The sequence below is a fragment of the Chelonia mydas genome, chromosome 3 (assembly GCF_015237465.2).
Source record: "Chelonia mydas isolate rCheMyd1 chromosome 3, rCheMyd1.pri.v2, whole genome shotgun sequence".
NCBI lineage: Eukaryota > Metazoa > Chordata > Testudines > Cheloniidae > Chelonia > Chelonia mydas.
This window is the reverse complement of record NC_057851.1, coordinates 24,858,398-24,874,437: the sequence shown is the minus strand read 5'-3', so window position 1 is coordinate 24,874,437 and position 16,040 is coordinate 24,858,398. Positions and strand designations below refer to the sequence as shown.

At 38.3% G+C, this 16,040-nt stretch overlaps 1 protein-coding gene across 2 annotated transcripts in view; it reads left to right on the top strand.

The window, feature by feature from the left end:
* DDX1 (DEAD-box helicase 1) overlaps positions 1-9,627 on the top strand; it is a 34,673-nt gene extending 25,046 nt beyond the window's left edge. For both annotated transcript variants that reach the window (XM_007052867.4, XM_037894040.2), the window contains exons 18-26: positions 2,421-2,472; positions 3,657-3,803; positions 4,371-4,462; positions 5,302-5,374; positions 5,959-6,031; positions 6,127-6,169; positions 6,424-6,519; positions 8,505-8,625; positions 9,286-9,627. In XM_007052867.4, the coding sequence (XP_007052929.2) occupies positions 2,421-2,472; positions 3,657-3,803; positions 4,371-4,462; positions 5,302-5,374; positions 5,959-6,031; positions 6,127-6,169; positions 6,424-6,519; positions 8,505-8,625; positions 9,286-9,416 (828 nt within the window). In that variant the 3' untranslated portion in view covers positions 9,417-9,627. The remainder of the gene's footprint in view (positions 1-2,420; positions 2,473-3,656; positions 3,804-4,370; positions 4,463-5,301; positions 5,375-5,958; positions 6,032-6,126; positions 6,170-6,423; positions 6,520-8,504; positions 8,626-9,285) is intronic.
* Positions 9,628-16,040: the final 6,413 nt, after the last annotated feature.

Genomic DNA, 16,040 nt, shown 5'->3' with positions numbered 1-16,040 from the left:
TATCTTTCCTCTGTGACTGGTCAGGAGTCTGTAAATAAGCCTTTCTAATGTAGACCTTGCTGTGGTGGTCCATGCCCTTATCAAGACCAACTATCCTAATGGGCTTTACAGATGGAGATTGGCAACTGCAGTGTCAGTTTTGGCTGATTAATTCCAGGCTTTTGTTTTCAGATTGACCAGTTTTGTCTGGCTAAATGAAGCGTATAGATTTTTTTTTCCTTTTGTAATTTCTTGCTCTTTAAACTATTCATTTGATGGAATTTCAAATAAGGACAGGGGTGTAGTCCTGAATGGGGCAACCACCCAACACCTCTGACAACATGACCTTACATACATACTGTGCAGAGGGTGACCTTTTGCTCTACCAAATGACATCCTCCATTGAGTGTGAGGCAAGCTGCCATTTGGAGAACAAAATGACATCCTTCATGCAGCAAAAATGCTGGCATGTCGTTCTGGTGCAATCCAGCCCCACTGCAGCACAGGAGTAAGCTTCTCTTCTGAGAGACGTGGACAACTGACCTCATTCCCTGCTACCCTAAACAAAATAATTACAGAGGCAGTCATCACTCTGTGATCTTATAGCCTCAGAACAGGAGCCCAGGAACTCTATTTTCCAGCTCCACCACCAGAAGTTCTCAGTAGCTTCTGTGTGTCCAGTCTGCTCTCTAGCTCAGGGCTTTAACTGGGGAGCTTGCACTTTCTTGGATCTACTGGCATTTATTTGTGCTGGAGGAGGCAAACTTGCTTTGAGGAGGCCTCATGTTTCTTTGCCAAAGAAATGACCTCTTCCTTGATGTTTAGCTTCATACTTCACAATGCCCCTGCCTGCAGTTGTTGGCTAACCTGGGGAATGGGAAACTATTTTCTTGCCCACGGTTGGATTTGAAGTTTTATAAAGACTCAGTTTCCCTGATTAAAACATCTGACCATCCTTAACCTCACAAGGAGAATCGCTAGACCCCAGCATTTCCAGCCAGAGGCAAATTTTCCTCTTCACAAAACCATTCCAAGGTGACATGGAGAAGCCAGGTTCATTTGGCAAACTTTTTGCAGTGTTTAAATTAACATATCTGATGAGAACTTATCCTTATTGAGTTGAGGGTAAAGTACTTAATTACTTAAAAACTCACTGAGATTTGAGATAATTCTGTAGGCAATAATCTTTGATTAAAATATAGAATGCAGTAGGTCTTAAACTACCCACTGGAGGGAGTCCATGCATTTGTCAGTGCAGCTGAAACTTGCTTTTAAAGGTAATTCCATAAATTTACATTATTTCTTTATATGGTACTTAGTTTTTCTCAACTTCTTGTTTGGCTTTTTCAGAAAAATTCATTTAGGAAAATGAGCATTTTCCCTTTTGCCCACACGTTTCTCCATAACTAGCATACTTATATAATTTTTGAATAGGTTTATACAAACTCCATAAAAATAAATACTTGGCATTGGTTATCTAAACTTTCCTGTTGCTCTCATGTAGCTGGTTATGGTGGGGATGGGGTTTTTTCTGCCTTGGCTAGAATTAATGTGACTCTCTCAGTATTCAGCTTTCAGGAGAGTTGCTTTAGTAACCAATATGGACTCACTTGCCTCACTTCTTATTACTGACTTCTCTAGTTGAGTATTTTCTCCTGAAGGGCTTTGTTCTGGTTTAAAAATAAACAACGCTGTTTTTTACAATTGGCTTTCTTGTGGTTTTGTTGACTTTTTTTGAATTTTACTCTTTTGTATTTAAGTACACTTTTTTTGAAGTATCTTTAACTCCTGAATAATATAAATTTTGTAACTCTCCCTCAGAATACTGTAGTTTCCCTTTCAGCAGTCAGAGAATCAATGTAGGTTAGAGAAAGGAGCAGGAGATATAATTCTTGCCATGCAATTGATTTGCTCTATGCTCTTAGACTAAGTAAACTGAAACACAGAGGTAAAGCAATATCTATAAAATAAACACTGACACGTATTTTTCTAAATTTCCCAAAATTCAAACTACTTTTGGCCTAGAGAAAGGAAAATTCATCTGAAAACTCGGTGCAAAAATTTCACTTCAGATTAAGTTGATAGCAATTAGGGTTGCCAGCTTTGGTTGGGCATCTTCCTGGAGGTTTCATCACATGACATAATCTTTCATTAAAGATTTAATCTTTAATTTTTGGAGGTTCCAGCACAATCCTGGAGGGTTGGCAACTTTAATAGCAATACTCCCATTGATTCTATTGGGACAAGAACTTCACCTTTCATGCTTGCTAATGTTAGGCAAGGCCTTTGGAGCAGTGGCTGTCTTGTGTCCTAAACGCCAAATAGATTGTTGGTGTTTAATAAATAAAATGCAAATTGCTGCTACTTTTGCATACTATTGTAGTTATGAAGGCACTGCTGTAATTAAATAACATGTTTTGGTGTTTTTTTTCTCTTTCTAGACTGATGAGGTACATGCAAAAGATAATACAAGGCCTGGTGTTAACAGTCCAGGTAAATGAACTTATTCTGAGGTCTTAACAACATTTTGGTATCAGAGCAGTGGCTTTTAAAATAGTATTCTTTAGAACAGGAGAGGGAAAACTATGGCCCACGGGCTGGATCTGGCCCATCAGGGCTTTCAGTCTGGCCTGTGGGATTGCCAGCCCCATGGCACAGCAGGGCTAAGGCAGGCTCCCTGCCTGCCCTGGCCCCGCACCACTCCCTGAAGCAGCCGGCACCATGTCCCTGCCACCCCTTTTGGGGAGCGGGGATAAGAGGGAAGAAGGCTCTGTGCACTGCCCTTGCCTGCAGGCACCACCCTCCACAGCTCCCACTGGCCAGGAATGGGGAACCGCAGCCAATGGGAGCTTTGGGGGTGGTACACATAGGCGAGGGGAGCCTGTGGCGGAGCTGCATGCCCTGCCTCACCCCACCCCCAGGAGCCATTGCCAGACATGCTGGCCACTTCCAGGAGCAATATGGGGCAAGTGTAGGCAGGGAGCCCTCCTTAGTCCCGCTGCATGCTGCTGCTGCTACCCCAGAGCCCTTCGAGGTAAGTGGTGCCAGGCCAAACCCCTCCTGCCTGGAGTACCCTGCTGCACCCCTCCTGCACTCCAACCCCTTGCCCTGAGCCCTTTCCTTCTCACTGTACCCCTTCCCACACCCCTGCCCCAGCCCTACATTCATGGCCCTGCATACAATTTCTCCACCCAGATGTGGCCCTGAGGCCAAAAAGTTTGTCTACCTCTGCTTTAGAAGATATCATGAGGCAGAGTTGGGCTGCATTAAGAGAGAGGCCCTACAAAAAGATATATCATGTCTCCGCTCCTGGAGTCCAGTGATTAGGTCATAGTCCAATTAAGAAAAAGCTTGAGTTGCTAGTCCTCAAGTTAGCAAAGAAAAGCTTGAAAATGGAATCTGAATATAACTGAGGCAGGGATGTCTGCCGGAGTCTGCAGACAATCTTAGTGGCTGAGAGAAGGTAACTTCCCCGTGCTGGGGAAAGAGAATTCTTCGCCCTTTTCCTTTGGGGCAGGAGGAAGTGAGTGCTGCAAACCTGGCACCCATCCATACTAATACACCTGGTTTCTGTGATAAGTGTTCAAAGCAGCCTTCAGAAAACCATACAGTAATATACTTAGAAAATAGCATTTTTATAAATGCTTTGAGTGACACACATCTCTTGTTATACTCAGAAATGTGGTCTGAAGCTATTAAAATACTGAAGGGAGAATACGCTGTTCGAGCAATTAAGGAACACAAGATGGATCAAGCAATTATTTTCTGCAGAACTAAAATAGACTGTGATAACATGGAGCAGTACTTTATGCAACAAGGAGGAGGTAATATTTCTCCAACTTACTTAATCCATTTTATTGATATCTCAAAATTGACTGTGTAGGCTTGAAATAGTCTTTCACTTTTGCTTTAAAGAAATACTAAAGCTTGAAGATGTTTATATCAAATTGTTTTTTGTTCTTTCAGAATGTTTCAGGTCTTAATTATAAAATTTTCTGAAAGCTGTAACATTAGTTAACCACTAGTTGCTCAGCTGCGTTGGTGGCGTACTATGATTACCAAACTTTTCTTGGCCTCTTGGCACCCGAGATCCATGTACTGTAAAATGTAAACTTACTTGCAATGTGTCACTTATACCTTCCAAATAATAGCTTAAAATGAACTGTCCTGTAACAAAATAGTACATTACTGTGATGTCTGAACTGTATCTTCTGCTTGACATTTAAAACCTCTCTTCTCACAGAGGTCATCTTTGTTTGTACAACATCTGAATACTGTCACCATAAGTTTTGGACTTAAACATCTAAATATTTGTAGTATGCTGTTGGTGTGATCATTGAATGTGTGTATATTGTATTCTTTGTTTAATAGAATATTCTAACTTTTTTCAGGCCCAGATAGGAAAGGACATCAGTTCTCATGTGTCTGTCTGCATGGTGACAGAAAACCTCATGAAAGAAAACAAAATTTGGAAAGATTTAAGGTAAAATACAGGCTATTTTTATGGTGCTTAGTCTCCATACAAATCTGAACTAGGATGACTGGATGTGGAACTGCAATACTCCCAAACCACTGCAAAAAGGGTGTTTATTTCATAATGATGTTTGTGATGCCGGATGGCCTTGTAATCTCTAGATTGAGAGCAAAGTGTATTTGCCATTTTTCCCAAACACTTCTCCATTTCATGCTACTCAGAGTTCCAGAGAGGAGTGAACAAGTCCTTCACAGTGCAGTATGGAATGTGGAAAGATTACTACTTTAGTAGCCTACCTACTTACCTGAAAAAACAAAGAGTCCGGTGGCACCTTAAAGACTGACAGATTTATTTGAGCATAAGCTTTTGTGGGTAAAAACCTCACTTCTTCAGATGTGGATACAGACTAACACAGCTACCCCCTGCTACTTACCTGAAGTTGTAAGCAAATAGTTTGCTCCTGTGAACATGGGATAGGGCTCGTAATGTCATATGTGGTGTCTAATTAATAGCATAAGCCATGCTTTAAGGTGTATGACCAGTCCTCCAATTTTAGGAGCATCCACATTAAAATGGCTCATCAAACCAGAGGCCCAGGATGTAATTGTTCACTATTGTCTAAACTCTTCTGACATGTTACTGTAATTGATTGTGTAGCTTCTAAAGACTAGGACCAATTAAATTTTTTTTAAAGGAACCTAATGTTAGGCTAAATAAATCACCCAGCTCTCAAAGAATTCTCTATTTAGAGGCCCTTGAAGTGAGTATGAGGTGAGGGTGGGAGAAATTTAAAAAAAAACAAAAAAAAAACTGTAGTGGGTTTAACTATGAATTCAATTTTTCCTTAGAAGGGAGATGTCAGATTCTTGATCTGCACCGATGTAGCTGCTAGAGGAATTGATATCCATGGTGTTCCTTATGGTAAGAAGTCTAAATATGATTAACACCTGAATTTTAGCTATGGAACTCTGTAAGGATTTTCTTAAGTATTTGAATATGTAAGCCAAGTATATAATAACTACACTGAGAACTTTACGGTTACAAAGTCAAGCACTCGACTATTAGGAAGTTCATGGGCAATCTTAATTTGGCCGTCTTGTGTATGTATGTGTTATGTTGCTGTCTGTAACTACATAATCACTTTTTTTTCCCCTCCCTCCCCTCCAGAAAACAGTCTTGTACTGTGAAGTGTTGAGCAACCTTAACTATAGGTGTTGCTACCTGAGCTAGTTATAATTTTGGGGGGGGGTTTGAAACAAGAAAAATAAAATTTTTAAAATACCATTTGTTAAAGGTAACTTTCATGTCAACAACTGTTTTGTTACTCTGTAAAACTGTTTTTTTTTTTATATGCATGGAAAAAAGGATTACAGCAGAGTTGAGGCAGAATAAATTAACAATATGTATGATTACTAGACGTAATTAGTACAACCTGGGTTGTATGCTCCCGCTATGAAGTGTCATACTCCTATATGTGGTAACATCCACTTCTTTTTAAAATGCAGTTATCAATGTCACACTCCCTGATGAAAAGCAAAACTACGTTCATCGAATTGGGAGAGTAGGCAGAGCTGAAAGGTATGTTGGAACCTTCATCAGTCTTATGAGGTTTGTTTAATGCTTCAAATGCACTTTAGAAATATTTATTTAAGTACTTCTTTCAAACATTTCAGAATGGGTCTGGCGATTTCCCTCGTGGCAACAGAAAAAGAGAAGGTAATTCTAATCCAAAAGCAGAGGCACTGGGTGGAACAAAAGTTCTTTTGAGTAAAGTTTTTATTGTGGCTGATACCTAACTTAATCTCTTTCTTTGGAAAACACCAGTTTGTTTGTACACTTAATTTTGTACGTCTTAGTTTAGTGCATCTGCTTCTTGCATCTTTAACTGAGCATTGTAGTTCTTACACTGGATTTAATGAAAATAATAAATGCATCGTTTTTGTGTGGCATATTGTTCACTTCTTATCTAGGTGTGGTATCACGTTTGTAGTAGCCGTGGAAAGGGTTGCTATAATACCAGGCTGAAGGAAGATGGAGGTTGCACTATATGGTACAATGAGATGCAGGTAATCTTTCATTTGTTTTTTATTCAAAAAATCACCTATTTATTTAAAAGGGGGAAAAAATAGCTGATACTAGTTTCTCAAGGATTGAGGAATGTGCATTATTGGTCTAGTCTAGTTTTAATTGAAGTATAAATCATGTTGTCTTCATCCATGAGATTTTGAAACTTTTGAAAATAGTTTTATTTAAAGTGAAAAATGATGTGGTTGGGAATACGTATCTCATTTTAATCTACAAATTCTGAAATTCATTTTGATTATTCTATTATCCTGTTGATGATAAATATCCAAGAACTTTTTTTTTCCTAGCCTCTTAGTTTTGGCACTGACTTATGTCCAGTGTTTTCACAGATAAAATAACTGACTCCATTATGCTAAGATATTGCTAGTGAATGTTTAATTACATCTTAACTGTCCTGTTTAAAAATGATGATTCAAAGTAGAAAGCAGAATGTCTCACTCTTATGGTCTAGTCAAATAGACTGGTGACTATTAGTTTGCATGTCCGTTTCAAGAATGTAATATCACCTCATACAATAATTCCCAATCAAATTTTGATAACTTAAAGTGCAGCTGATTTATGCTGCTGTTGCACAGACTGATAGGAATCTTATATTCTCATCTTGCATTCAGAATCTGCATGTTGTTCTGGCTATGTATTTTATCACCTTCCTAACGACATGCTGTGGACTGTTATAAAATGGGATTAAAAATCTGATATTGTTTAATCCATTTCATTTATTAAGATAAAGTATCTTTATCTGTCATTCCTCTTAACCTGAGAATATCACTTTTATACAGATACAGATTTTTTGAATGGGATACGTCATATATGAAATTGCTGGAAATTCATGGCAACTTGCACTTGTGAAATATAATACCTTTTATGTAATAAAATAAGCAGTTAGGTTCATCCAACAAGTTATTCTGTGTGGGTCGGCCCCATTAAAGTTAGGGAAGAGGTTCTCAAACTGGGCATCGTGACTCCTCGGGGGGGTTGCAAGGTGGTTACATGGGGGTCATGAGCTGTCAGCTCCATGGGGCTGATAGCCCCAAGCTCCAATTAAATTACCTCCCCTCCACATTTTAATTTATAAGGGGGGAGTCACGATCAGAGGCTTCCTGTGTGAAAGGGGTCTCCAGTATAAAAAGTTTGAAAACCACTGCAGTAGGGGCACTCTTTGGATGTAGGGGATCTGCTCATAGAGAGTTACTTGATTTATAACAGTTATGGCTATTCTGGGATGTATTAAAAGGAGTGTCCATATGTAAGACACAAGAGGTAGTAAATCCCCTTTCTCCACCATTGGTGGGGCCTCAGCTGGAGTACTATGTCCACTTTTTGGGCACCACCCTTTTAAAAAACATGCAGACAAATTGGAGAGAGTTCAGAGAGCAACAAAAATAAGAGGTTTAAAAAACATGACCTGCAAGCAATGGTTGAAAACGTGACTTTGGGGGACAGAAGTCTTCAAATAATGTAAAAGTTTGTTATAAAGAAAACAGCTGATCACTGTTCTGTTTAGTTCTTGTTCTACTCTCAGTGGACATATAATCAGCTTCGTTTGTAACAAGGAAAATTTAAGTTGGATATTAGAAGGGGGGGGGTGTTAAATGTAAGGATAGTTAAGCAATTGAACAGGTTACCTGGAAAGGTGGTAGAATTCCTGTCACTGGAGGCTTTTAAGAGCAGGTTAGACAAACGCAGCTGTCAGGGATTGTCTAGAGATATACTTAATCCTGCCTTAGGAAGAGGGGAGAGAACCACAGAAGTGGAGGGCTCGACGGAACTCAAGAGGTCATAGAGTCCAAGCTAGTATGCATGCACTTCTGAGCCTTTATTCCTTTCAGGGCAAACTCTGTTCTTGAATGTATGCCACTCCGGTTGGAACCACTGAACGTAATCACTGGTTTAGAACAATATAATACTATCTTCTGGTTCAGAAATGGAAGAATCTTTAAGACTGAATTCATTTTTTCTTTCTTAGTTGCTGGGTGAGATTGAAGAGCACCTGAATTGTACTATTTCCCAAGTTGAGCCAGATATAAAAGTACCAGTGGATGACTTCGATGGGAAAGTTACATATGGACAAAGAAGGGCTGCAGGCGGTAAGCAACTAATTAGTGTTCGGTAGTCTAGTAGTATGTTTTGTTCAGTCTATTAGTGGAAAGAGTGACTTAATAACAATAAATTGACAATGATCCCTATCCTAGGACTTTTAATTTTATATAACCACTTTTTATGTAACCTTTTGGAAGAGCCCATGTCACTAAACAAAGCATCCATGATTATTTTCACTCCACCCTCCATATCTGACTGACTGTCTGTGATACATGGCAGGCCATCAGATGTAACATCCCTCTGTGGTAATACAGGATTCTGTTTTTTCAAAATGTAAATTTATATAAAAATGTGGCTGCATGCACATAAGGACGTGGATTCTTTCCAGGCAGTTGAAAGCATGGGTATGTATTTATGGCCCTGAGCATGTGTTTAACCATCACATAAATGCAGTTAAATAAACTGACCTTCTAAACTCTCTGGTTTATGAAAGGTATTTTTATTGGTTTTTGTCTAGATAATTACAGTTTGTTTCTAGCTTACTTGCAACAGATAGGATTTACTGTGTGTGGTGAGGGCTTCAAGTTTGCCAGTAGCAAGTTAGTAAGGCTGGAATAACTAACTTTCTGAACAATTGCAACTGAACCTAAGTACTGCGGACAAGTTATTTCAAGCATGTCCTTTATAGTGTGGTTCTTTTTTGGCAGGTGGAACCTATAAAGGCCATGTGGATATTTTGGCACCTACAGTACAAGAGTTGGCTGCCCTTGAAAAGGAGGCTCAGACATCTTTCTTACATCTTGGCTACCTTCCTAACCAGCTGTTCAGAATGTTTTGATTGTGCCACACTTTAGGCAAGACTTGAATAATAAAAAAAAGCTCCACATTGAAAATACTATAATCTTGTGCTGCTTCTCAGCAGCAGTATTTACTATAACTCTAAAAATAAGACCCTGTTCTTGCATGTCAAGCAACCCTGTTCAAGAATGTAGACTCCCATGTTTTAGCTGTCTTAAATGCTGACCTAATAAAAGAGAACTAATCTAAAACTGAATGTTTTTTATATTTTTCCATCGCCCCAAATTGAGTGAGAATGTTAAGTATCTTTCTCATAAATATAAAATGATTTGTCCTGGTACTATTTTGTCAGATTAAATTCAGTTTTGAATCACATAGCCAACCTTGACCAAAACTTTGTTCACTTTGTGGTGTTCTTTTGTTTTGTTTTTCCTTTTTTGTTTTGGGTTTTTTTTTAAAAAAGGACTAGAACACAGGATTTTTAATGCATGTTATAACAAACTTTTGACTTTTCACAAAGTACATAGTTTTTAAATAACTATTGTGGGAGAAATCCATCAAGTTTCTTTTAAATATCTTAGACGTTAGAGGCTCTGACTTGTATCTACAAAACCATGGAACTTAGATCCTCTGAAATCATCCTGCTTTGCTTGAGTATTGCAGAATATGGAGTCTTCTGAAATTTAGTATATGTAATCTAAAGTTTGTTGGGAAAAGGTAATGAACACTTGAATTCATTTGGCTAAACGGAAGTTCCTGGGACCAGCATTCATAAGCATTACAAGCGACAGTCTTCATCCTGCAGACCTTATAAATGGTAATAGTTGAAGGCGCTAGTATTACTGGGAGGTTTTTGAATAGCCCTCCGATATCTCTGTGGATATCCTCTTTTTTATAGTCGCTATAAATTGCATTCGTACGCATTCAGGTAATGTCTGTCTAATGTCATTTCATTTAAAAGTTTGGATTTCTTCGATTTTGTGGCTTCAGGTAAAAACCTTAATGTTACTTTAAAATTATTTTCAGCAGCTTAACAAAGCAATTGCTGTTTTAACACTTAAAAATATCCAAGGCTCCAGGAAGTGTCTGATATTGTATGTGTAGGGGCATGTGTGAGAGTTGTTGTCCTGTTCCCCTGAATATCTTCTCCATTCTTGTGAGCAGAAAACATATTTCAAGAACTGGAGTAGTGTGCCTGCTTTCCAGAATGGAGGAAATGGCCCAGTGTGCATCGGGATGAGAACCCAGCTGTCTAGGTTTTTAAGTTGTCCCACAGAGAAATATGAAGTAGCCTCTACGTTGAAAAATGTTGGGGGGGAGCCCACCTGGGAGAGGGAAGAGAACTATTTATTTTGTCAGTAACTTAAAACTGACTTGCAAAAATTGATGAAAGATTCATTAGAACTGGATATTATAACTAAATTGCGCAGTGGCCTACAAGTTCTCTTTTATCTCTGAAAATCTTTGTAGTATTCTTGTACTTTGATACAAGCAAAGGTGCCACAAGTCAGGCAGGCTCTCACCAGTGTGCGTTTCCATGTAGCAATGGAAGCCTGCCGTGTGACTTCACATCAGTAAAGGTGGTAATGGTTCTCCTTCCCCATCCTCAATATGACATACACAAAGCAGGTGCACTTAACTGAACAGTGTTCCTTAAGTAGTTCAAAAATTGTAGGTGTAAGTGAAATTTTCATTTTGCAACACTAAAATCACTTCAAACACACAAGCATCAGAATCGTTCAGAGGGTGGAGATTTCTTTTTTTTTTTTTTTTTTTTGGTCAGTAAAGTTGTTCCCTAAACCTTCATCCAAGTGTAAAGAGAGTGAAATAATTTTTTTGAACAGGACGAGCAAAAAATATTCAGACCAGATGTTTCAAGTAAGAGCCTTGTTTAGGCACCAAAATAAAAATTGAGAGGCGTTAAATATTCACAATTCTGAAGTCCAATCCTAAGACTGAAGATGGCTAAATAAAGCTTTAAGTACATAGTTTTTAGGCACTCGGGTTTGGAGAACATTGGCTTTCTTTCTTCCAGCATCAGCCTCTCCCTTATATTTAAGAGGCTTTTTTTTGGTAGTCTCTTAAGTATGTACTCTCAAAGACATGACTTAGTGAAGGATTCTCAACTATGGAGTTTATTCCCTGTGGAAATCCTTCAGAACCTGGCTGTGCTAAACAAAATGTAGTGCAAAGTGAACAGCTTTCTTAGTAGGCATTTATGTAGATCGTTGCTAGGGGCAGGTGGGGATGTGTGTGTTGAGGTGGTACATTGGCAAGGCTGTTTGTGTTCCCTGTTACAAGGAATTAAACTGTATTGCTTATATTAAATCAGGCTGCCAGCTACGTCAGTGGTAGTTTATAATGTTACTATGACTTTTACTGATCATCTATCTCGGAATACAAATAAGACCACCTTCCTAGTGAGTCCATAAAGCTGAGAAAGATGAACTCAACTAAGATGCTTAGGTTTTGTTTTTTTTTTAAATCAAAGTAGCTTGACATATAAGAGCAGGTGCTTGATGTTGGTTGTAGGTTAGGAGATTTTGGGGAATAGGCAAAGACTGATGCTGTATAGGCAAGCAACCCAAGCTACCTAGCTAAGGCCCCAGTTGAGTGCCCAGCTAAGTGCCTTCTTTCTGAATCCAGCAATGTTGATTTTGCTTTTGCATCCATGGCTGAGAGTTAAAGATGGGTTTTTGCCACCAGTCTAAATCTGGAGCAGTTCTGTTTAAGTTTTGTCACACCAATTCAAATGAGGTCAGAATGTCTTTGAAACTCAAGTAGCAAATAACATGAATCTATTTAAGCTGGGCATGAGAGCGCAGACACCAATGATATCCAAAATATTATTCATACTAGTATCCTGGTCATTAAATTGGCTGCCCAATTAATACTGAAAGCTGTGGGTGTGTCATGGCTAAAAACAGAAAATCTATTGACTGCCTCATGGTGGTGCTAATGTTTCATTGATGCCTAAGGGGCACAAAATCTAAACTAGTCTGTTACTGCCACTTGGCGTCAATGTGTGTTTTGTTTTTGTTTTTCTTCCCTTTTTTATGATACTGCTTCAAGCTAAAATTTTTTATCAAAGATATTGGATCTTCATGTATGGAGTTAAACTTAGGGTTCACAATGAAGAAACTTTGCTTCATTAGCTGACTTGTTGCTGCAACAAGATTAAACATGCAATTTAAACTGTCAATGTTTTTATCCACCACTAATTATTTTAAACAGTCTGTACCTTGTTTTGGGTACAATATGAATTCTTGCTGTAGACAGATTACCTGTACATGTCAAAACTGTTTATGTTCATTGCTGTTCTCATTAACTCTAGTAATCAGCGTGGAATGATAAATTTTCATAAATGTACAACCCTGTGTGAGTAGCTCTGTTACTGAAAGTCTTTAAATTTCAGAGCTATGAACGAAGAGGTGGTAATGATGGCAAGCAAATCAGTACACGTACACATTTAATTGTTCCTGATCAAAACTGAGTTATACTGGATTTTAAGAATATAGTAAAATTTAGCAAAAAAAGTTAGCTTTTACTTTTGCTGAACTTCTTGTTTTAGAAGAAATATTCTTAAAATGGGCGTAATTGGGAGGAATAAAACGTTGAACTGTATATCGCAGTTTCACTTATTGGGTACTTTGCATTGTAGTATAGTCAGAAATAAAACAGTCAGAAATACAAAGCTGTTGAATCAGTATGTCTCATGAGAATTCATGCTCTTATTGGATGATTAACTATAGGAGTATTTATAACTACTGGTAGTAATCTTTCTTTGTTTTCCTTTTCTACACTATAAAGGTTCCTTTTATGGAGGGGAAAAGGATACAGATGGTGTTTGCTACTCTGTGTCCAAACTGCTGAGTTGGGGCCCCTTTTTAGTATACTCCAAAGGCAGGAGTTCAGTGGTCTCTTACACTTTAAGTACGGTTCTATTTTGCTACTGTGAGGGCAGACAAAATTGCTTCTGGCAATACTGTGTTTTGCTTCAATGTTCTCATGTTTATGGAACCACACATGCAAATAAATGTGCCTAGTCTACTTGAAGATGTAATTGGTCTGTGGTCACTTCCATATGTGAATATCCATATAATACTATGTGTCTAACTTATTTCCTTCATAATGAAATCAATTATCAAAATAGCTTACTGCTCATAGTACTAACAAAAACTTGAGGAGGAAACCAAAATGAGCAGAGAGCTACAAGTTTATATTCGTGATTAGGGATTGCATGCATACACTAAGCCACATTTTAAAATTAAGATTTTTATTTTTGGTGTGGTGGGTGCAGAAATAAGGACTCAGTGTAGGTAGCTGTGGTGTGTTGTGTAGTGTTGTTTTTTTGTGTTAAATCCTCAACCAGTCACAGTTCTACCTCTAGTCACATGTGGACTAAGAATAACCATGAATTATGGAAGTTAAACCTAGAAGAGACCTTATTAGCACCTATTGTAGGGGATCCCCTTGACAATTAAAGTTTGTTCTGAATATATTGTGATCACCAGACATTTCTGCACGAACTTTATAGACTAGTTTTATAACTGTTTGAAAGTACGGCCTTAGATAGAAAGCATCTCATAATTATAATGCTGAATGATCTCCTCCCATAACCTTGCAGAGAGTTTCATAAGGCGGATGAGTGTGATTCCTGTCCTACCTCTTCATGTATAGTGCTTGTCATCAACATATAGTGCTTTTATCTATTGGGTGGGTAGGTGGGTTTGTTGTTTTTTTTTAAAGCCCTTTACAAAAGAAGTCACTATCATGATTCCCATCTTAGATGTGGAAATGAAGGCACAGATGCAAGTCACTTGCCCAGGGTCACCCAGCAGGCCAGTGGCACAGCCAGGAATAAAACACTAGTCTCCTGAGTCCTAGTCCACTGTACTGTCTGCTAGTATAAGGCCAGACAGAGTCAGACTTGACACAGAATATGGCCTTGATCTCCTGATTCATAGACCTCTGCTCAAGGCTGTGTCATGCTCCTCTCTAAACGTGATGATCTTACCAAAAATTTGTCATAGTAATGCTTGGAAAATACACACTGCTACCTAAAATATTTTATCTATATGGACACAAAAGGTAATCTTTGTAATAACACATTAAAGATATCTTCTCACTAAAGTCCTGAATACTGTTACTCGTAGCTGATATACCATCATAAAGCAAGGTATTAAAAGTGCTGTATTATGACTGAGTATATTAGTAGAACATGTATGGACATATGCTGAACTGGGGTTATATACTGCAATACCCAAAAGGACATTAGACAGGTAAGCAGCACTGTTTCTAGTGGGCTGAAGACTTACTTTGCCTACAGTTATAGAGGGGAAAAGAAATGTGATGCAGCAAACTGAAGCGAGGAAACCGTGCAAGTTCAACAGATCAGATCTGGCAGGTATGGAAATATCCTACCATTTAGAATCTGTAAGGTAATAAAAGTACCCTGGCCCACCAGTCTTTGCCTCCTGGGTTTCATTAGCTGTCTTCTGCCCTGGGCAAAAACCCAGCAGATACTATCACATCTAACTTGAAACAAAACTAATTATCTCTATTTGATGCTAAAAACCACAACATGAACAGAGACCAAAAATACATGATCAGTAAAATCCCATTATAAACACCTGTTCTCCACACAAGCTATCTTCTTCCATCTCTGTTCTAGTACTTTTGAGTACCAACACCCACTAATGAGGCTTCATCTTATTATGTAAACTACACCCAAGATACCCAAGTATGTCAGCGAGAGTAGCTGGCATATTAACATATATGCATGTGTAGCATGGTCTTCATAGACTTGAGAGCTGGTTGTGAAGGACCAGCATGCTTTCCTAAAGTGAATGAATAATTATTGTAAAACAGTGGTTATAAAATTTACCTGCTGCTTAGTAGCCATATTTTTAAATCAGCTGTTTCAAAATTCCAAGCCATTTGTAGTACATTAAGTTCTTTAATGGGAGGTTACACTTTTACCCAGAATTGGGACAAAAAAAAGTAATGTGACTTAAGTTTTTGGTGCTATTTAAACATATAGGCCAGTTTTTTGTAATTTAAAAAAAAAATTGTATTCCCATTGTCCTCTTGTAGTGTAAGTTACAGCCAAATGCAATTTGAAATAATAACGGTCAGCACATCCATAACTACAGTGCTGCTCCCAGTACTATTGTAGTGCACCAAAGTAATGAAAGAACACTTTTCTCCAAATTCAAGGAAAAGTCTCTAAAAGCTTTAAAATGAGCAGAAGCCACTTAAAGTTCTCTGTCAACTGTCCAAATTACATAAAAGTCCTGCTGTGACAGCTTGATGTGCAATATGCTACTTTTTCACTAGTGTCTTTATTTAATCCAAGTTTCTAAAGCACATAGTACCTTGAAATATACAGCACCCACACTTTTTTTTCCTTAGCATCTTACTGAGTTAAAAAAATTAAACAAAAAAAAACAAGCAAACCCTACCTTCTGTGCTCTCAACCTTCCTTGACTGCTTTAGAGGACACAGTCTTTGCATCTCACAACATAAGAAATTTTTTACCTCCTATTTTTCGTTTGGCAAATGAACTTTAAAGCGTCAACACTTTTTGTAAAGCTGAATGATTGACTTAAAATGAAAAATAAGTTAAAGCGGTGCCCTATCTACCTAGGCTGCAAGGGGTTTT